Consider the following 23,463-nt stretch of genomic DNA (forward strand, 5'->3'; position numbering starts at 1 on the left):
GTTAGTTGGAAAAATACCAAAATGATACAGAAAGGGCATTTAATATTTTCTTCTCTCTCCCTCTCTCAACATATTGCTAATACAACTCTCCCATTGACAGTGGAAGGTGTTCTCTGTGGACATGAATATGCTGATGACAATTGGACTTGAGAGTGAGCAGGGGCCTGATGAAGAAAAGCTAAGCGAAACAAAGAGAGAAAAGGTTGAAGAGATGAAGAAGGGCAGAGGGGAAGAAGTCACAAACATCTTGTTTTTGTAGTTCTTTTAAAGTTGTTATGAGCAAGAAGGGCCAATATTGCATCCACATTGTAAGTTTTCCCACTCTAGATGTGGACCCCCATCTCAGAGGCTGCTTGGGGATAAAGGGTTAGAGCGGGTGGTTACATGCATGTTTCTCAGGTTTTATGTCCCCCCTCCCCAAAATGGAACATGTGGGTGGAGGCTGGTTTACCAGAGACAGATGTGTTTTAGTGATGACAAGAGCATAGGCACACATACATGTGGGCAGGGGCACAGCAAAGATCAGGCGCCATGTCTGGCCAAGCAGTCTCCACAAGTTTGACTCACAAACATCAATCAAGGAAAATTTAATCGCTAAGACACATCAAATGACCATGCTTCAAGCATCTTACTTCAATGTGCCGATGTATCAGGAAAAAAAACACTGCCTCATCCCATTAACACTTTGTTACTTGAATTGTAACTCTACTGTAAATAAAATAAAGCCAAAATCATCTCAGTGATAGAATAAAGCTCTGTCTTTAGTCCCTGACTTCCTGCTCTGTACTGAGGGTTTGACATTCTTCTCATGGATGTTGATATGCTGATAGAAAAGGCGACCTCCATTTTAAGCCACTGGAATGTAGAGACAATGGGGAGCCAAGCGGGTGAGTTATCAGAAGGGTGCAGGGCCAGTGAGCCTGCCAGGAACTCCACTCAGTACAGCCAGAGGAGTAGGATGGATATAGTGCCCTCACTGCCAAATACACTATCCTCTCTTCACCTCCTCTTGCTAAACTATCTAGCCTCCTCCACAACTACTAAGAAAAGCTAGTTTTCATCCTCTATATTACTGCCGTTACAACAAATCCACTGGCTTCCCAGTCTGATGTCGTTAAAAAAGTCACGTCTGGGAACCAAAATGGCTTTTTGGCTGGATTTGCAAAGCTTTGCACTCTCCAGGAGCCCTTGAAGCAGTCACTACTGACAGGGACATTCTTTCAAACTTAACAAGCTTTTAACAATTAATAGTCAACACAAATTTTAAAAAACTTTCTAAGCAAAATTGTGATAATTCTAACCAATAGTTCTACTATTCCCATTGCTGCCCGATTGCCCATGACTAGTAACAGTGAGCAACAGGTCATTCTGCGGTTGAACAAAACAATTGCAAAGAAGTATATATATTTAACGGCTCTGCATAATGAAACTCTGTCAGCACCCATCTGGCGAACAGGATACATGCATAAGCTATGTGTTTTGCTGACTCCCATCAGTCTCTTTTTCTCTTAGTATCTTTGCTGTATTCTCCTATTTCCTCTGCTAATTTACAGCATTAGAAGATTAGAGGCACTGGGACCTTTGGTGGACAGACTCTTTTCCTCAGTCCTCTGTTCCTTAAGTTTTTCAAATAAACACAAATGTAGACAAACGCACACAGTATATACAAACAGTTTGTGTGCAAACACAGAAAGACAGACAGTTGCTTACAAACACAAACACACACACACACACACACACACACACACACACACACACACACACACACACACACACACACACACACACACACACACACACACACACACACACACACACACACACACACACACACACACACAAAGCCCCCTTCAGGACAAGGGCTTACACTGACATTAAAGGGCCTTTGTTTAGCCCCAGTTATCGCTACTCCACAGGCGGGTTTTGTTGTGAGCATATCTACGTCAATGACACTGTGTTTATGAGCGTGCATGTGTGTGACACCACAATACATGGGGTGAACTCTTGCAGACACCCTCAGCACCCAGAGCTGATTGTCCCACAGGTTTGCGTGCGCATGCATTGTGGTTTGTTTTTGTGTGAACAACTGAGAAACAACAGCAGTTCCACCAACAATGCTAAGAGAAGCAGAACAATTGTGCCTTTGACGGTGTTTGTTTGTGGAGATGGGGAGACAGGAAATGAGATCACGCTGAGGTCTCTGGCTGTGTGCGCACAGGGCTTATCAAAGAGCGGGGCCAGGCCAGGAGGAGCATACCAATCACTTATTAGCCAGCCTTGCTGGGCTTATGGAAATGAGGAACAGTTCATTTAGTGCAATGTATCAAAGCAAGGTGGAATCTGTGGTTACACCAGGCATGGCCATCTCTCTCTTGCTCTCAGTCTTTACCCATCTTTTCACTCCTGATCTCACTTGAGTCTAACCCCCCCTTAAAGTATCATTGTGAAACAACTCATACCAAGGTAATGGCTAGCCATTTATCACAGCAAAGCTCCCCTTTTCCTCATACCCAAGATACCTTCCATCTCATTTCACTTCAAGTTACAGTATTTGGAGGCGTCACAAAGGGCACAGAATGTAACACTGCTCTTGGTTGCCAAAAACACTTCCCCTCTCCTTCCACACTTGCTCCCTTCTGTTTACTTTAATAGCTGCTGGAAACAGAGCAGGCTTCCTTTTCCTCTTTGTCTTGGTACACAGGATCTTACTTTTCCTCTTCTGCATACCTGTCATTCTCTCGTAGTGCATGTATCTCTCACAGCACAAATCAATATTTCTCTCTGACTACACACAACCTCCCTAGCCACCAGCCGGCTGCTTGCCTTTCATCACTCATTCATCTTTGGATGGAAATGTTCCATCATTCAATTAATCCATCTTACTTACCTTTGCTTTGTGGCCTGATCTCTCACACACACACACACACACACACACACACACACACACACACACACACACACACACACACACACACACACACACACACACACACACACACACACACACACACACACACACACACACACCAGCTTCACGTACCTTTTCCACACTTTTAAAGGACAGGATGGAAGGAATATGGGGATGAGGAGCAGACAGGTGCATAACCTACAGCAGTTTGCATGCTTGATCTGCAGGAGGGACAGAGGTGGTGAGGCTGGGACGATGAGGGAGTGAAAATTAGACTTAGATTCCAATGATGACATCTTCGTCTCAAAGCCCTATAGACTTCAAAGCTCTCTATTCAGCACATCCAGCATTTAGCGTCTAATCCATGTCTCCTTTGATAATTCTGTTTGGGTATATTTTGGGGTTGCAGGCAGAGTGGAAATACGGAGAAGTGAAGACGAAGAGAGTGAAAGCATAAAGATTGATGTCAGCTGGAAGTTTGGAAGACATGATTGAAGGAAGCAGAGGGCAAAGTTTCTGAACTTCTAGATAAGCAAGCTGCAGGGGGAGACAATAATGATTGGGCAGTAAATAATGAGTAGGAAGATGCTAAATAACATTCGGTCTCTCCGTCTGTGTTCACTTGCATTAGTTAATCATCATAAGTCAATTGAAGACTGCCATTTCACAAAGCTGTGGAATAATGGTAGCCATGCTCTGCTACCTTATCTGCAAGCCTATCATAAAGAGAGGGAGGGAAACAGTATTTAATGTAGATTTAGTATTGGCCAGACGTGACCAATCCTTTTTATAGGTGCACTACGTTAGTTCAGGCAGAGCACTGAAGTTGCACTTGCATCATCTGATCAGTCATCGGCTAGTTATTCATGCTTCATCATCTGTGGCTCATATATCAGCAGACCAGCTACCAGCTGACTAGTAAAATCCAATCGCATTCATACAGGTGTACAGAATGGCCTTTAGAACTGACAGTTGTCAATGTTATTCAGCTCCTTTCTCTGTTGCAGCTCCCTCCTACTCTCTATACTTACTAACAAGTCCTCCAAGCTGAACGTCAACATAGGTCATTGGTCCCTACCCTCTGATAATATACCTCTGTGGTTTTTTTTTTTAGGGGAAGACAGACTCATATACATATATTCTAAAGAACTGAAGCTTTCAGTATTGTTGACTACACTAAGATCCAATGTTTAAGTACTTTTGCAACTATCTCTGAGTTCTGTATACCATAGCTCAAGTGTTTATGCTGGGGGATTAGTTCTTTCAGCAGGGTCCTTGTTGACTATTTGTAAATACATGGTCAATTCATTGAGGCAAGTGTCTCTGACTGAAAAAAGGTCAGTTGTGGTAAAGATTTCATTGAAACTGTGCATCATCTATGACAGTAGTGTTAACCTACGTCTGTATGTGTATTTTTCATTTCATTTCATTGTAATAACCTAATAGGAGAGATCCTTGCCAAAAATGTTTCAGAAATATTAGTATTGATAGCATACTGTATATCATTAAGGGATTTTTTTTTCTGTGCACACAGATACTGTGTCTTTGGAGCAGCCTCTGATCCCTTGTGCGGTCAACCTGCTTCCTCTCTCCTTCGTTCTCCATTTTCAACTCTCTTTGCCTCTCCATTCAATGAACTCAGGGATGGACAGGCCAAGGTATCACAGGACGCCATTCACTTACAGTAGACAAACACAATTTGTTAATATGCAAGCAACCACTAGCATTATTGCAGTTATAAATAGACATCTAACAGCTTACACTGTTGCCCTTCATCATGTTAACTGACTACAACAAATAGTCTTCTCTGTTTATATTATCATTGTAATTACCTTCCTCATCAAATAGCTAACTAGAAATACATCCGTTCATCAAATTATCATCATGCATGGCTGGCTACCTAGAGATATCAAAATCCTCCATCCTGCTGCTGTATCAGTGAGGTATGGTGAGGTGTGTGGCGGTACATTTCCAGGACTGGTAATGACTTAAGGGGGTCAGAAGGATATCAGGAGCTGGCATGATAAGTGATGACACCCTCATGGGAACAAGCTTAATGACTTTCCCTGTGCAGGGAAGTGGCTGGTTTGGCCGGGCAATTTTACTGCAGTGAAAAAGAAAGGTCCAGGACATCCTGCTTAAACCACCAGAGCTCTTTCTTTGGTATTCTCAAAGCTTTGTGCCTTGCAGTGGAAGTGAAGTATCATGAGGCAGTAAAGTCAATTTGTTTTACTCTCTCTCTAAAATCTGACATGTACACACACACACACAGCATGCTGTGCTACAAAAAAATATCTTGGTAAACTAAATTGAATCCTAATTGTTAGGACTGGAGAACAAAAAGTACTCTTGATTTATTATGATTTTTTTATGACTTCTTGCTAAAATTTTGAGCATATAGTTGATATTATTTTATAATAGTCTCTATTAAATTAGTTTTCACACCCCTTTAGCGACTTTTCTTCACAAAAGCACCTTGAGACAAACTACTGCTTACCCTAGTAGAGAGTTGCCAGTATTGCCCCGCAAGCGCAAGGTTGGGCTTTCCTTCCGCAGGCACACCTCTCTCTGGTATTATTCAATTGCCCGCACGGCAGCTGATACAAAACTACATGAGCTTTTAACTTTCTCTCTGACTGATCATTTCACAAGTAAATTTAACCGAAAATCACGGAACAATCGTTGTCTTTGACTTATGTGTTTGGTGATTTTGTTAGACTAGGTCGCGGTTATAAAATCAGGATTCTCAGCAGTGCAGATCAGCAGTTTGGAGATGGCTTGGAAGTAACTGCTGGTTAACGTAGTCTTAATGGGCAGCGTTTCAGTCACAATTTCATACTTGCTCTGTTGCTTGAAAATAAAAACAGAAAAACATATAAATGAGAACAGCTTGATTGGGAATTCAGTGTTAAAATACTGTTTATGTGAGAAGTAAACAGATACAGGGTGGTCCAGCCACATACTATGTTTATAACCTAGTCTTGTTATCTTATATATTTGGACTTTTTTTTCTTGCCAGGTATAATTAACAGTTTTTTTTTTAAATTCTGTAAAAAAATTTGTACTTAAAGAAAGGTACCATTTAAACTTTGTGAGACAAGGAAAAGGACTTTTCTTGTAGCTTCAATACACTGATGACAACAAAAGAAACTAATGTCCTGTCTCCGACAACGGAGTGCATAGAACCAGTATTGATTAACCATTCCTTGGCCTTTTTTTTCAGGCGACAACTCATTTGTAGTCTTCAACTGAATTCATTTACCTTCAAAACACAAACTAATAACCAAAAAATGAAGACCCGCAGGGGGATCAAACATCTGTTCCTTTGAGGGTCTTTAGTTTGGAGACAACGGGTGGAGCGGAAGAGGGGGAAACTGGGAGTGGGGGCGTATAAAGGCATTTTATTACTGAGGTAAACAACCAAAAGTACCATGACAACCCACTAAACACCAGATAAACACTAATGCCACAGAAAAACGCACAGTTCTCGCACAGTTCTTACAGTCCTACTTATATAAGTGATCATTCTCTTCTCTCCAACCTCTTCAAGCTGGCAAGAAGAGTTTAGACAGTCCTGTTTACCAGTTACTCAACATTTTTGTCTAACTGAGGGTCAAAGAGTCAGGAAAAGAAAGGGTGCCATCCGTGAGTGGATGTGTGATTTCACTCCTGAGCATTTCTCAATATCCAGTGACCGGTCCACAATCCACCTGGGCATTTAACAGTTGGCGAATACAAATACATAAGGAACAAAGTGGAGACAGAGAACCACTTAAAAGAGATGTCACACATCCTATCAGATGCCCTAAGGTCAACGGTCAAATTACATGCTGAGCTGTCAGTCAGCAGCCTATCACTGTGTGTGTGAGAGTGTGTGAGGGAGAAAATGGAGCCACAGATAGCACTTAATTGAAGGTTCAAGTTATCAGATAGTCTGCAACTCAGCTGTCAGTCAAGATACAGTCACCACCGTGACGCTTCCCAGCGCTCTGCATCACTGACGACATCAGGAAATGGCTGAGTTTGAAGAACGGTGAGGGAGTGGGTAGACACAGACACACAGGCAGACAGGGTGATATAGAGACAGGCCTTCAGACAAACACATTTACAGACAGATGTTGGGCACACAGGCAAGTGCACACAAGCCAGAAAAGGGACACACTTAAGGGAATTAGAGTAGAAGCATTCTGGCAAGGCAAGTTATTTTGGTAGAACTGACATGGTGAACTGCATCCAGGCACCAAGACAATCTACTTATCTACTCTTGAAAGCAGAGCAGGGGACTCATAGGTGAGGCAGAGAAAGCCCCATTGAGCCAGTGTGACCTCGCCCTGAGGATATGGTGGGAATCCTGTGTTTTAATGAAAGTGAAAACTGAGAGGAAGGTACGTAGATGGCAGGTGTCCCAAAATGACAAGATAAGTATTAAAAGAGGGAAAAGACGGGGAAATGGTATAACCAATGACAAATCTTCTACGGCAGGTAAGTGGATGCAGAGAACAAAAAACAGATATTTGGACCACCATTCCCTACTTTCTTGAGAGAACCTAGAAACACACCCACACACACACACCCCCACCCCCACCCACCCACACTGTAGTGTAAGTGCATACACATAGGCATGTCTTTTCGATGGGGGGAATCTGGGAAACCAGAAATGTGAGGGGGGGGGGGGTTATTCCCCAGTATAATAATCTTCATTACAGTACCCTCTGTTTTAAGCAATGGGCAGATAGGCATGGGAAGTGACATTTTTCTTCCCTTCCTGCATCATTTATTTCCTCTCTACGTTTTCACACTGTTTCTACAGCATCTCCCCTCTTCCCCCACTACGAAATGATTGTACTCTTTAACCTCTTTGGAAACAAAAACAGGATCTAAAGATACCTCGGCTTGCTCTGTGTTTAAACAGTAGTTATCAAACTACAGAGTAAGGGTGGAAGTCATGTGAACACACAGTATCACTTAGTCTGCCATTGTCCGCTGTTCAAATAATGAAACCCCACATTTTCACATCTCTGCCCACCCCACTAGCTACAATTGCAAAGGGGTTTGGGAGAAGCAGAGAGAAAAGGGGAGTAGGCAAAAGGACTGCCTGCATAACTTATTACACATCACAATGGTAGACTTCAAATACTAACCAGTTTAACAGTTTTTGCACACAAACACTGTTCCAAATAGGTATTTTTTCTGGAAACAGGAGAGGTAAAAACAGAAAAAATAATTCTGAATTTGCCTGGTTTCAATCATTATACACACACACACACACACACACACACACACACACACACACACACACACACGCGTATACATAATTATATCTATATATCTATGTATATCTATACACACACATACATACATAAAAACATACATATCATACATAATATTTACATATACATACATATATATAAAACAAAGCATTTTGTTGGAATTTTCCTCTTTTCCTGCAGACTTAATGACCACACTTGCTCACAGGGGGTGTGCATATGTGTACCCCAACAGAGCGAAAAGTTGTTGAGCCATTTTTGCGTCACTGTGTATGTATATTTGCCTGTACTTGCCCATCCCTACGTGCATATCAGTGTGTATATAAATCTGTGTCTACTAAGGTCATCAGTGAGTCATCTTAGCCACCAGGGGGAAGCCTAATTAATTTAGTAGCTTTCCCGGCAGCTCGTAAACATAATACTAAGTTACAGCCCTCAGTGTGCTATGCTGCTCTGAACAGAGTGTCATTCAATTAATATCTTTACAGCCACAGGTCTTGTTCACTCTTCTATAAATCATTTATGGTCCAGCAGCGCTGGAAGGAATTGGGAGGGGGGGGGGGGGCAATGAAGACCCCCCCCCCCACTTTACGTCCCTGTCCTGCATTCTTTTTAAGCTGCAGATCACTGTGTCCCCGTTTCAGTCGTTCCTGTCCACTCTGAGACATTAGGTAAAATAAAGTTGGCAAAACATAAAATGGGAAGAATATTTAAATTTAAACCAATCGACGAGGACATTGTCACCCCAATGAATGCATAGTGTACATTGTAACCAATAATATTTTGTCAATGCCGTGTGTTACATTGTTCTGTTTAAGATATTAACCTGGCTAGCTGAACTTAGCTATCAATATTGCACCGCAGGCTTCTGCAAACATGTCAAAAGAAGCAGTGCATAAGAAAACTAGAATGGCACTCAGTGTCTATCTCTTATAATAGAAAAATAAAAGGAAAAGGGAAGTAGTCTGATAATATAATTGATTCATTTCTCATAAAACATACTAAGTACAACTCTGTATGTAATGTGGATTCAGCATTTTCCTCCACCAGAGCCAGAATTCCTGGATCCGCCCCATTAACCAGATCTGCACCAAAATTTATTGGGTTCTCCCCTGGCACGTGCCCCATCCCTTGACCAAGTTTGGTGCGAATCGGTTCAGTACTTTTTGTGTAATCCTGCTGGCAATAAACATACAAAACAACAAACAGACATGGTTGAAAGTATAACCTCCTTGGCGGAGGTAATAAAATACACTCAAACAAAAATTAACTTCAACCTCTTCAATGTTACATCCCTGATTTTCACAACTCTGACTGCTTGAAGGGTTGTTGTTGAAACAAAGACACTGGTAAACCTGCACAGCTAATTATAAACAAAAAAGAAGACTGCTAGATTGTTTGGCCAAAGAGAAAGGTACTTCAATTAGGGATGATCATGATTAGTCGACTAAATAATTAAATATTGCTACCCTTGCTAGCCAGAAGTACTACTCGGTTAAACTAATTATTAATATTTTATTAATGTGCAATGCCTGTTAACTGTTGCATGTAAGATGTTTTGCAACCGCCCACAACTTGCTGGGGCTGCAGCCCCGGTAGACGGCAGCCCCCTCTCCTGGCGCTAATGCCCGGATGTTGTGAAAAAGCAAGGTGGAAAGTGGGACAGATGACACTGCGTAAAACCAGCGCGGTTTGGCAGTATTGATCTAGAAAATTAGGTGGGTAAATCTAGGTACAAGGTTGTATTTAGGCTGTGTCAGAATAAACTGGCATATAACCACTCGACAGGAGCAATGCGTAACAACATTCAGCACAGGCATGTAAAGGTTAAACTCCAAGGAAAGAAGGCTGCTGGTGCTAGCACTGCGACCGTTAGCCACACTCTGTAAACACATATGACATTCTTTACCCACAGATGCTGTGATCTCGCTCGGTTTGAAAAGGTAATAAAGCTCATCACAGCAACACAAACACGCACACACCAATTTTTTTTCAGTAGTAATAGTAATGAAAAGCCTCTGACCTTATACCTTTAAATAGAATGTTCTACAGAGAGGTATTTCAGTTAAAGACCACAGTATCAGACATGCCTCATCAAATAAAATAAATTACTGTGTTGTAGCCAGCTATCGACCAATAGAATTCTGACCAGTTAACTGCATATCAACTAAGTGATCCATCAACAATACAGGGTCAGTCCTACCACATGTACACTTTCCTTTCAGGTTTTATGCACGTTATTCTTGTTCTCTCATGATCTACAGTATATAAGTAAATATAATGTATATATTTATAATGGCACATAGGTATGTTTGCATAGGTTAAACTGAAATTTAACTTTTGTCTTATATGATATACCACACCAATCATGATTTTTTATAAAGACGTCAAGGATAATAATAATAATTCAAGCAAAAATAAAGTAATTAGCACACAAAAGCAGCACCGAGTGCAAGTATGATTCTCACAGCTAATTAGGGAATTGTCCAAGGACCTAAAGTCCTGTCATTAGAGACGAAAGGTGAAAGACTGGGATTTGGTTGTCTGATTTAGCCTGTGAGCTCAGAGACTGGGTCGTGTCTGAGGGTCAGCTGGAGCTAAGCTGATCCCGGCCAGTCCCTGGTGCCCTTTATCAATTTTGTCAGGTTGAAAATGCAATCCATGCCTGGCTGGGCCTTGCCCTGCTCTGCAGTTTCTCTTATCCTTCGTCACCTCCCTCCATTCATTTCATAACCTCAAACTGCTGGGATTATGAAGAAAAACGTTGCTCCTCAAGACGTGATGCAACCATTCATGTGTTTGTCAGAGATTACCATGACTTCAGTAAGGTGGCTGACTGACCATGATCAAAAACTTACACACACACTACGTGGCTCCACATGTAGTAAACAGATACATGCAAACACATCTGCCATTCTTCAGATAAGGGTTTTACCGACTCGCCTCTTCAGTTTGGCCACCATCCTCATCTCTACAACCACCATGCTAGCTCCCACCATGTATCTATTCGTCTCCCAGTTGTGTGTGTATGTAATTTAAAAAAAAAAAAAAAACCCCACTCTAACCAATTGAATTGCTAAATGTAAAAGATTTCTATCTCCTTCACCTTAATATTTATGGAACTGCAGTTTACCTTTCATGACACTCCTCCTCTTAATCCTCTCCTTCTCTCAGCACTAATCTACCGCTGAGGTAGCCCATAACCCCCCCCCCGTGCATGCTGTGTTTTCCTGAGACCAGGAGTGATTAAGAGTGACACATCATATAGCTTTAAACGGTAGTCCATTAACAATTTTGCGCACATGCTAAGTTCGGCAATTATTGCTTAACAAACTAAAACAGTCAAGATGGTCAAGAGTTATGTGTTTACCAAATAAAAATTTTAAAAAAGAGCAAAAATGAGAGTAAGGATGACAGAAGTAAGAGTTGAGTGCATTAGGAAAAAACTAGAGTGAGCAAAACTGTAAAACAGAAAGAATGAGAAAGAGAAACAATTAAAAAAATATATATATTTTTTTATAGCAAAACTATTATTACACTCACATTGAAGGAGAAAATGCAAACAGTCCTATAGACATACTATATGATCAGTTTTATGTACCACATGTTTATTTTCTTTATTGTATTTTTCTTAAGACACTAATTATTTGTCTGCTGGTTGCAGTGTAAATATTAGAACAAGTAAGGCAAATGCACCAATATTATTGGCACTGTGAGACAGCCAACACAGAGTGACATGTATAAACCAGCTACTTACGTCAGGGTACTCTTTGACAGGCACAAACAGCTTTTCCTGGAGGTGGACGATGGGTCCAATAGGCTCAGGCAGCTCCAGCGGGTGTCTGTCCACAAGGCCATTCACTGTGTCACTGTACATGTCTTTACGCACTCTGTTGATCTCTGAAACAACAACAACAACAACAAAAAAAAAAGAACATTATGGTAAGAAACTGAATAACAACAGTACAATTGCACGATTTTAATTTTGTATTTGATATATCACTGTCATATTGATTTTGATTTCTGGGCAAAGGCTTAATGTAGCATATAAATCTTTACTGTAAAGTAAAGAAAAACAACAGAAATTTGTCAATTACTTTGAGTACTGTATGGTTTTTTTAATAGAAAAACAAATCGTATAACTTTGTTTTTGGAGAGTACTCGACAAAATATGTATCATAGCCTGTGAATGTAAAATATATGACAACTGAGCAGGGATGGCTCCTAATATCTGCAGGAAACAGCAATTTTTCAGAATTAAGTGCTCTGACTAAAAACTGTGAATGTGTTCAAGTTATTCTATATGAAAGACAGAAATTAAGCGTTTATTGAAGGGTTAAGGCCACCGCCTTTCCATTCTGAGTGGTACTCCCAGTGGCTGTCCTCTTACTGAGCAGCCTATGTGAGAGGCTGGGCAGGTGGGGAGATCAGGTATATGCCTTCAGATATGATCCCTCTGTCAGATAAAACTAATGGACCTCTCTCACAATCAGACACTACCAAACACAGACTTCCGCTCCATCTCTCTATACACAAATATTGTGTATGCTCACCTCTAAATTACATGCACACCGCTTTGACTTCTGCTGTAGCACAAACATATTCACACACCAGAGGAAGGCTGTGCTATGCAAGTTGAGAAAACATATTCATTCATCCTGTGTGACTGTGTGTGTAAAATGTATGAGGATCGAGAGCTGCTGTTGTAACACCCGTTAATAAAGGACACACACTAGTCACACTTTCCAACTTCCCACATTTGCCATAACTATACGAAATAGTGACGCGATCGCTGAACCAAAAAGGTAATCAGCAGTAAAGGGTAGGAGAAATGTGATAAAAAAAAGACGCATCTAAAAAAGACAAGTCTTTAAGTTTGAGGGTGAAAGAGCTGAAACAAAATGGTAGGGCTTGTGAGGCCTTGAGGAATGATGAGTCTGGGATGGAGATGGAACAGGTGGTAGGATACTATTTCCATCTCTCATGAGACTTTCAGGCAGTTGGGAGCACTATATTAAACTCTCACTGGGGAACCTGACACTCACCTATGGATGCCCTTAATAAAGCATGCCCGACCTCCAAGTCTTATCCTTATAATGAAGCAAATTTAGAAGGTGGGTCAAATTTACATAATTAGGTTTTAGGTGTAGTTTTTGTCTTTGTTCTAAGTTAGAATATTTATACATTTTTACAAATGACAAATAAGACACTCTAGAATAAAATGCATGGATTTAGCCATGGAATTAATTTGCAGGGATTTCTTGTTGAGCTGAAAATGTGTTTCCACTCTATACCATTGACGACTTACTGAAAAATGTATGACTGGTGGGCTCGTGTACACTGACAAGCATAAACATAAACATCTGGCCTGCAGCTGTGTGGACAACACCTGCAGGATACACTGGAAACATACAAAAAAGCCAGGAGACACAGCCCAGAGTGATTCCTTCCCACACAATATGACTTCACCACTCTGAAGTCCACACAGATACTCCCAGTCCTCCCTAAAGATGAATTCATCCCCATGGTATTTAGCCCAGCGGACAGATTACATCAGTCCTAACCAACACCAGCAGCTTCAGGCCACATTCAGGCTTTGTGTAGGAACAGAGGGGCTTGGCAGTGACACGTCACACAGGGAGGAGATCAGGACAGCCTAACACAGGGAGTAACGGGAATGCTGGAAAACAGTTAATTGCAAATGAATGTGTGTTGTGTGTCCAAAAGAACCCTCAAGTCAATATAACTTTAACACAGTGGCCTAGTGGTTAAAGAGCACGTATTTTCACCACAAGGTCATACGTTTTATGTCCGTAACTCCTGATATATAGCCTGAACCTTCGTTGCTAGCCTTGTTGAAAAAACAATTTCTTTTAAATGGCATACTGCAAAATAAAATGCACATACTTGCTATAAATCTTAGTACCTTCTTTGCTTTGTCTGTCTCTTCAAGCAAACATTAATTAACACAGAAGAGCGATTTAACACACCACTGGTGGGCTAAGCATGTGTGTAGGAGCCATCACTGATGAGTAAAGAGGAGCCAACATTCGGTAGGTTAGAAAATCAGCTCTCTGCGCTTAGTTCATAGCAAAAACAAATAAGTATATGTATATATATGTATATATATGCAAAGTCTAATGTATCTGAGAACGTCAGTACTTCAGAGGACAAGAGAAAATAAGTGTTCAGATGTGAAACTGCAACCCAACAACCACCAGCAGTACCCCTCCTCCTCCTAATTCTATTTCCTCTTGCTGAAATGCCACATTAACATAAGGGGGCCGTGCTGGGCCATCAGTGGAGATGCACAGCATTAGACAACCTGTAATTTAAGCACAGCAAATCTTTTCTGAAGCGCTGCGCTCACCTAAAATTTACCCCTTGCCTTGCACAACTAACAAAATCATTTGTCTAACTATCCAACCTGACAGAAAAGAATGATTTTGAGAGAACTGAGAACTGAGAGAAACACAAGGGAGGTAGACTGAAGATCACCATCTTGGAAGGAACAGTCAAAAGAGGAAAAACTGGAGTAAGAGAAGAGTAGGCTATCGAATGAGAACTTTTCTTCAACTTTGGCTTTCGATGGCAAAAATCTGGATTGCGTACAGTATGTTCTTAAAAGCTGTATGAGGAGCGGTGACAGAGCCCCGGTAACTCCCCTTCAGCCATCTCTCAGCTCAGTACCAGTGTATCATCCAAAGTCTGACTCAGCAAACCTCGCACACAGCACTTTCACAGCACCTGTCAGAGCTGTCTATTTACCTGTAGGGTTGGCTGCACGCACACATACACGTGCACAAAATGGAAGAGCTAATATCTCTGTTTAGCTTTTACCAAGACATCTGTCAGGAACAAACAAAAATCGACCTTGAGAGTTGTTGGAGGGCAGTGGAAGAAAGTTTGATGACACAAAGACAGAGGAAAGAGGAAGAATTATATCCACAGTGCTGAGCAAGCAGGGTGCAGTTGCATTCTTCTTGACTCATTCTGCTCTTTTCTGCTTCAATGTAAGTTAAAACACGTTTTCATTTTATCCTTCTCTTTTTTTGTTTCTCTCAATTTCTGCCCTTTTGTCTCAAATCTACAGTGAAAACATAAAACGGCTAAGGCTGTAGCTATATATGTATTTACCCTTTGTACATTCAAGGAAAGAACATTTCTCCTCATCTTCTCTGTGATCTTGGCAGTGCTGAGAAATGAGTACCCAAGGGGCAGGATGTGGGAGAGAGAATGGCAGGTGGAGGGGTTTGAGAGGCAGTGGACTGAGGAATATGGATGAGGTTGTGTCTCCAAATTAAGAGCCAAGAATCAAAGTGGGGTCTGGTGGGTGGATGCTGGGTGTGAATGTTCATTTGGTACCTTGGAAAAAGCAGTAAAAAAACTTCACTAAAAAGGTCCACTTACTTCTGTTTTATGAAGTTTAAAGCATTTCAACGTCTTTTTTGAAGACCTTGTACATCAGCTGAGTAAGACTGAGACTCTGTTGAAAGCTCTGGAAAAAGCTAGTCAGTGGACTTTAGTTAATTTTTTGGTCAAATTTAACATTCCAAAGGTAAAAGATAGCCCTAACACACATATACATAATTAATCATTTATGTTTCCAAGCACAATGTTTAAGTCTTACCTTTCTAAAAATTTTATTTAATGATAAGCATATATCATTAAGCATTATATCAATATGAAATGTATAAACATAATGTAAACCTTACACGCTTAAAAGCAGCATGCTCAACAAAGAATCTGCACAACTCCTACCACTGTTATAATAAAGTCTGTAGTAGTCTAACTATCCCTGCCATACCAAGAGTCACCCATGAAAATGAGTTGTGTGGCGTAAGATCAGATTTTTTCTCAACACCGGAAACATTACCCCTTTACAGGGCACAGTAGTACTAGACCTAGGCTGGAGATTTTTATGCACAAGGGAGGAAAATATAGAAGGAACAGAGAACAGCAAATCCATTAAGTCTATCCACTCATCTGAATGAGTGATATTTGACAGAGTCAGCCACCAAGAACTCAGCACCATGGGATAGAGCAGCTTTTCATTTATTTACCCAGCCTGATGCCAAAAACAATCATCACAAAGAGGCAGCACTGGCAGAATCAAGGGAAACGGTTCAAGAGTGGTTGAGGAGAGAAAAGACATAAGACGAAAGAATAGCCAAATGAGGAAGGAATATTTTCTGATGTTGCAGCCCCTCTGATCTAACGTGGTCTAATGAATGTAAACACAGCATGAGGACAAAGTTTGGGGAATGGAGTGCAGAGGAGAGATCAAAGACAGAGCAAAGAGATAAGCCAGAGAGAGAGAGAAAGAAAGAGAGCAGAGTAAAATTAAAAACAATGGAGTAGTCCAGAAGGAGATAATGTAATCAGGTTTAAGACTGGTGAAGATCATTCAGCTAGACCTGATCCACTAGAGAATGGGAACAAGTCCATTAAGAACCCAAAAATAGCTGCTCCATAACTGCTTTGTCCTCACCCTGTAGCTCACAGCAAAATGTCCTCTGACCATGCAGAGCAAATCTGTTCATACACATACGTGTGTGTGTGTGTGTGTGTGTGTGTGTGTGTGTGTGTGTGTGTGTGTGTGTGTGTGTGTGTGTGTTGGCGCGAGATAGACAGAGAGAAAGAGAGAAAGAGAGAAAGAGAGCAAAAGAAATGTAATGGGTGAGTAATCAGTGTGATCAGTTTTGCCTGAGGAAAGCAGCTTTAGATGCCTTGTGATGCCTGGTATTAGGCTGATAATATCTGGCACCTGAGACAGATTGAGTCTAACACCAATTAATCTTAAAGCCAAAATGATCAAATGTTCAACTCTGCAGAGAGACTGAATGAGTCTTTCTTGTTTAGGGGGATTTAAGATCAAAAACCTGTAGTCTGAGGAATCATTCTGTTTTTTCCTGCTTTCACAAGCATGCATGCTCAGTTAATGATTTAAAAACAGGTGAAAAAACTGCTTGGAAGCTGAGGTAAATATAGGCATAAGAAATGTGGTGGTTGTGTCTAAAAAACTACAGCAATCAAAGATAGACCAAAATGTGCTAGTGCTGAGTGAAACAAGACTCAGGCGAAACAAGCCTTTTCAATTTAAAGCTGTGCACTTTAGCTATCACAAAGCCTGGGTACCCGTTGCAAGCGAAAGGATTTGGGCGTTTAATGCATTCCTGCCCTTTATTCACGGCACAGACAACTTTATCCAAGACGACACTCCACTTCAACAGTTTAGGGGTTTGGCAGGCCAAGCATATGAATGACAGAGGTTTTCTTTTAAAGTAGAGAGCCGAAGTATAGTGTGCATTCGTGGGGACGACTGAGCCATGAAAACGTATGCATTTCTGGGTCTTATCGTCAACCCACAGCTGCCGCTCTCCCCCCCCTCCCGCTTTGTGAGGTAAAAAGAAGTTTCCTCATGCTTCTGTCTTATTTTTACTCCCTAATCTTTGATTTAACAGTAGGCCTATACTGCACAATCCTTTGATGTTCATGCACAAACTATTCCTGTGCTCTTAATGAGTATGCTGTACTATCAGCAAAGTAAGAACGGCACATGTATTTCAGTTCTTACAAGGAAATACCAGGTTTAGGTTTGAAATATACTGCCCTAAGTGTCTGCATTGGGGAACATGTGCCTTAGTGAATTTCAATGTCAACATCCTTTAGCCAGAGGGTTAGTACTTCACTTGCCATTGTTTACAGTTTGCCAGATTCTAAATTTAAAAAGAGATAGGAGTGTGACAGGACCCATATTATCACAAAATGTTCAGTACCGAATGCTCTGTTCAGTATGTGACTTGTTTCGGTTATGTAGCCTTATAAACCACGAAAATATGGGGCATGGAAGATAATGGTTTCCCAGTAGATAATAGCAATGCTGGACAAGCAGGAGAATATCAGACGACAACTGTGGCTAACCATTGTTCAACCCAATTAAGGCAGTGTTATGTCTCTGGAAATGGCTACATCAAAAACATCAACTCATTTGCGACAGCATTACCCAAGTGTGTCTATTACTTGCAGTAGTCTAAAACACAATGGGGTGTAATTCGTTATCCCCAGAGAGACAGAAAAGGTAATAAACCCTTCCCTCTTTGGTTTTGTTAATTCACATCCAAATAGTTTTGTAATTAAGCTAGAGCAAAACTAACATATTGTATTTTGTTTTCATTCGATTACTTATTGGTTATCTTCCAAAGTTGTAAGGCTTTTAGCACAAAAGTTCCTGCTTGTTTTTCCTCTCAACTGTTCTCCTTGCTGAGCTATAGCAGAGGGATAGTAACACAAAGAGGCAATTTTGACCAAAAAAGAAAGAGAAAAAAGACTAGCTTTGGGAGATACACATTAAGATTTGACCAACCCTGCCTGCTGAAGCATCATATTAGCTTTGGCTGACCTTTTGGCACAGAATACAATTTTGGCATTTTGGCAAATAACAATTTTGTTGCCCATCTCTCTGCACTAATAAGAGATCGCTTCACTTCAGTATGGACAGGAAAATTATGCATTTACAGCAACCAACAGCTTTTTCAATCTACATATGGCTTGTGAGTAAAAGTAACATGTTTGTTATATTTTTAATTTCATCTTTGTCATTGGTCTCACACTTTATGTTAACTGTCAAATTCAAAATGATACTATGAAAAACATTTCAGCTTTGCTTTGCAGTGACACATCCACATACAGTAATTCCTGAAGCCTGACATGATGTGGATGTAAGTGCTGGCCCATACAGGCTGAGGGGTCTAAATGGCTCTAGACAGAAATGACGGTGCAGTTTGCTGGAAGCCAGATGGAGAGATTTATGTTGTGTGTCAGGAATTCTCCTAAGGCAGGCTGGGTAAAAAGCTCCACCATCAGGTCTTTAAGTAGATGGGCCACTAAATAAATGACTGGCATAACAAGGTTTCTGGATCTTCTACTGTCTGAGCCAGGTAAAAAAAAAAAAAAAAAAAAAAGAAAAAAAAAAAAAAAGTACTAAAATACAGAAAAACACTCACATCCACACTTTCTATCTATGGGTAAACAGCATGCCAGGACACAGAGGAACTATGCTTTCCTCCAAATTGGGAATGGACTGTTAATGCACTCTATGCTGAAAAAATGCTTACACACACTTGCAGTAGCACAATATCCATCTGAGGCATACACTATGGTGCAGAAATTGCATAAAGTATATAAATGCGGCATGTGTGAGTGTACATGTTCACGTTTATAATCCCAGCCAACTACCTCCCAGAAAGCAGCCCGTTCCACTCTGTGATCATCAATAATGAGCTGAAGCTGCCTGAAATTACAAACATAGATAACAACTCACACAACAACACTTAGCTATGGTCCAACAACGAACAGGAATGTGTGTGCTCTGACACAAACTTAAGTAAATACAATACATATAGAAAAAAACACCGAACTAAACATTAAAACACCCACACACACACACAGGCTAATGAGCTTCTGTGTGTTTGTAGGGCTCCCCTGAGAGTGAACCCACAGAAATAACACTCCACACGGAAGGAGGGAAACTGCTGTAGAGAAAAATCTTCTGAACAAATACCGCAGGAAACAAGAAGGAAACAGCACTACACCTGTCCGCCATCTTATCTTACTAGCCATTGCTTAATATTTACTCTATTGACAATAAGAGTAAAAACAGATCACAGAAACAAACTTCTCTTTATCACGCATCAACCCCATAGTCTCCCTCCACTCTTTAATTATTTAATAAATTATCAATTATTTTATCATGATAACTGACAGCAGAGGAAACCAGTGCTGCAAAGTTGCAGTTTTTAAAAGGTAAACATAATGGGGAATATTACGTCTTATACCTTTAATAGTAGAACATAGCAAACTCATCAGGATTATTACAACTAAAGACGTAAGATATTTTATAGAAAACGAAACAAGAACGACTTGTTTTCGCAACCTGTTAAGTCATGTGTGGTTTAAATTTGGTTTCTTTCAGATTCTTCTTTATCATAAATATTTTAATTAAACTTTTACACAAAATATTGACAAAAAATGAAGTAAGTAGTCTATCAAATCAAACCATGATTTAAACACATCCTTAATTACATGAGAAACACTGAAAAATTGAAGGCACAGTTTACCTCTTCGTCTGTTCTGGCTGAGCCCTGACAATATGTATGCTAAAAGCAGAATGTGTAGGTGTGGTGATGGCGAAGAAAAGCAATCAGCAAAGCCATTAATCATATCTGGTGACCAAAGCAATGTTTTCTTGGGCCGTCACTGTGACTGCATGAAGGAGGGGGAGGAAGTGCCAAGCTGAATGTGGCTTTCTGCGGCTGCTGGCAGCAATGGTGACTGTGTGCTATAGGAACGTGTCATAGCAAGTTAGATTGGTGATTAAACAAAGCAAACAGCCAGAATAGATGAGGAGAGAGGGGCCAAAACAACGACAGAGCTGTGGGGAGATAAGAAACGAGCAGAAATAGCGATAGAGTTGGACAAAAGGGATTGAATACGTTGTCAAATTAAATGCACGGTGACCGTGACAGTCAAAACATGACGACATTTCAGAAAACACGACGACATACCACGAAACACAACATTTCACTACAAACGACATTTCAGATTAGGGAAAAGGTGGGAAAACAATTCTTGTTTTTGACTGGACACAAACCAAGTTCCTGGCAACAGTTCAATGTCATTTCCTGTTTCTATTGTGCAATACTCTCAGCAGTGTCCTTGCACAAATTTTAAGCTGACTTGGAAAGGATAGGAGAGGAGATTGAAATCATAAGGGAATATTTTAACAAAGGACATTCACATAATGTAATTTGACACACTGCAGAGAAGAAGCGGGAGCAGGAAATTGACCTGTCAAGGCGTAGCTTTTTCAATAAAGTCAAAGGCCTAAATGATTGGCCAGTTAGCCATCTAAACGACTTCCATGTAGCGGACCGTTCAAGTTAACTTTAACACATGCCCAGAGCGTCATCAGTTGTGTGACAGCGAAACAACCACAGCAGCGTAGAGTTTAGAGCATTCCTCGTGCTGATTCAATCTAGCACCAACCCACCTTAACACATCCATTGAATAAACTTTTAATTGACTTGGATTCTGTCCAATCAAAGACAAGAAGTGTGGTCTCACCCTTTCCATAATCTGAAATGTCCTGTTTTGTAAAGTGTCGCTGCGTTTTCTGAAACGTTGTAGTTTTTTCTGAAATGTCGTCGTGTTTTCTGAAACGTCATTGTGTTTTGAGCCTCAGGGTCACCATAGAAACGCATAGTAGAAACTAGGATTACCACCTCGCGGTTGTATGCCTCCGCCAACCAGTCAAACTGGAGTTTACACCCATGTCTGTCAAGACTCATAATACTCACAGACTATATACTGTATGTAGTGAGGACTAAAAACTATAAGTAGCCATAAGTAGCATCACTTTCTATTTTACTAAAAATATGTTTTGAGAGCCCATCAGTAACATTTGGTCAACTACTTGGGTAAATAATTTACATGATTCCAAAAAAAGTTGTAGAAAAAACCCATCTTATTCTTCTCACTCACATCATCACACTATCCCAGGTCCCGCTTAACAGTGAAATTATTGGTTCAGACAGTATCTGCAGAGCTATTAAGACCTCAGACTAAAATTAGAACAAGGGATCATCACATTTGATGATGTGGAACTGCTTTATGAGGCTGTGTGCTGGTTGGGGGCATGCTGGCAGCTCAATGAGCCATAGGAGTGCCAGTTTTGTGCACTTAGTGGGGTCTACCATAGAGTGAGGTGAAACTGGCAGGGAGGGCTGGCTCAATACTGAACCATAATGGCTTACTCTTAATGGCTGCCGCAAGGGGCCAACGTTCATTACTCTCTGTGTGGGGGGACTCTCGACAGTATCCTGAGGTGAAACTTGTGAGTGCCCGCGTGCGCGCACACACACACACAACCATACACACTCACTTTAACTTGAGGGAGGCAACCCAAAGCGAATGAGCAAGGTGGAGAGCAACAGAAACTGTTTTTTTTCCTTCTCTCACTCACACACAAACACTCTCACTCTCACTCTCACTCACTCACACACAAACACTCTCACTCTCACTCACTCTCACTCACTCTCACACTCTCACTCACACACACACACACACACACACACCTCTTTCAGGCAGCACTGGGGGTGTTAGTGTGGTAGTTAACAGAATGGGGTAAGCTCTTTTCAGAGTAGTTTCATAATATTGCTAATTTTTCAGCAATTGCGAAAAAATTCTAATCCAGCACAGCAGAAGCTAGAGTTCTGATCTAATACTTCCTCTCTCCTTGGTTCACCTTTTAAAATGGCCTAATACCCTAGCTCAGCTGAAAAAGAAAACCTAATGCACACAAATGCAGACTCAGGCAACTTCTAAAATACCAACCAAAGATAGGCTACTTTACTGTTGTTTTTGCCATCTAAAAGGGGGAGTCATATGTAGCACTAAATTTGAAGCCACAGCAACAGTCATTTAACAGGCTGGCTTAAAGGGAGAAGCCTCAGAAGTTGAAATGGTTTCACAAATTTGAGAGGATATAATTGGTCACAAAAAAAAAAAAAAAAAAAAAAAAAGACAACCTGCCTCAACTAAGCTACAATACAAGGAGGAAGCCCACCTTCTACTTCCATGGATATATCCCCTGTATGTGTGGATCTCTGCATACTAAATATGATACTTAGTTATTACAGGAGCAGTCAAAACTTGTGGATTAATTGGTATGAACATAGACACAAACACACACACAAGCATGAACAAAGAATGCACACAAACAGCCAAACAGATTGTTGAGTCTTCTGCATCTCGTGGGAACTCATTTCATAGACTTTACCTGCCAGTAAAATCAGGCAAACAAACAATAAGCCCGACTGTGCCGTGCGTTGCTATTCAAGAATCACTCTCTCACTTTTCCTTAACCCATTTAACTCTACGTTCAGTGTTTTGATCGATGTATACACACTACATATGCTTCCAGACACACAACCATTTTATCCACTGAAGCCTCAGGCATACATTTACAGACATATAAACACAAACACATACAGGCACAGCACAACAATGAGGGGGATGCTATGTAAATGTGAAGCACAGGATGCATGATGTGAGCTCAACAAGATGTGAGACTATGAGATAAAGAATGAGAAGAATAACAGGATGAAGAGTCAGGATGCATGCTGATGGGATGTGTGTCTGTATGTGTTGAGGCCTGGAAGAGCAGTCCTTGACCCCATTTGTGTTGACTGTTGCCCTGGAACCATCTACTCTGGCCTGTGAAAAAGG

The 23,463-nt window shown here is 40.9% G+C and overlaps 1 protein-coding gene across 4 annotated transcripts in view; it reads right to left on the reverse strand.

Moving 5' to 3' along the window:
• Positions 1-23,463, reverse strand: part of qkia (QKI, KH domain containing, RNA binding a) — an 82,779-nt gene that overhangs the window by 43,564 nt on the left and 15,752 nt on the right. For all 4 annotated transcript variants that reach the window (XM_040136652.1, XM_040136649.1, XM_040136651.1 and 1 more), the window contains exon 2: positions 11,933-12,075. In XM_040136652.1, coding sequence (XP_039992586.1) covers positions 11,933-12,052 — 120 coding nt within the window. In that variant the 5' untranslated portion in view covers positions 12,053-12,075. The remainder of the gene's footprint in view (positions 1-11,932; positions 12,076-23,463) is intronic.

Source organism: Xiphias gladius, chromosome 10 (assembly GCF_016859285.1).
Source record: "Xiphias gladius isolate SHS-SW01 ecotype Sanya breed wild chromosome 10, ASM1685928v1, whole genome shotgun sequence".
Taxonomy (NCBI): domain Eukaryota; kingdom Metazoa; phylum Chordata; class Actinopteri; order Istiophoriformes; family Xiphiidae; genus Xiphias; species Xiphias gladius.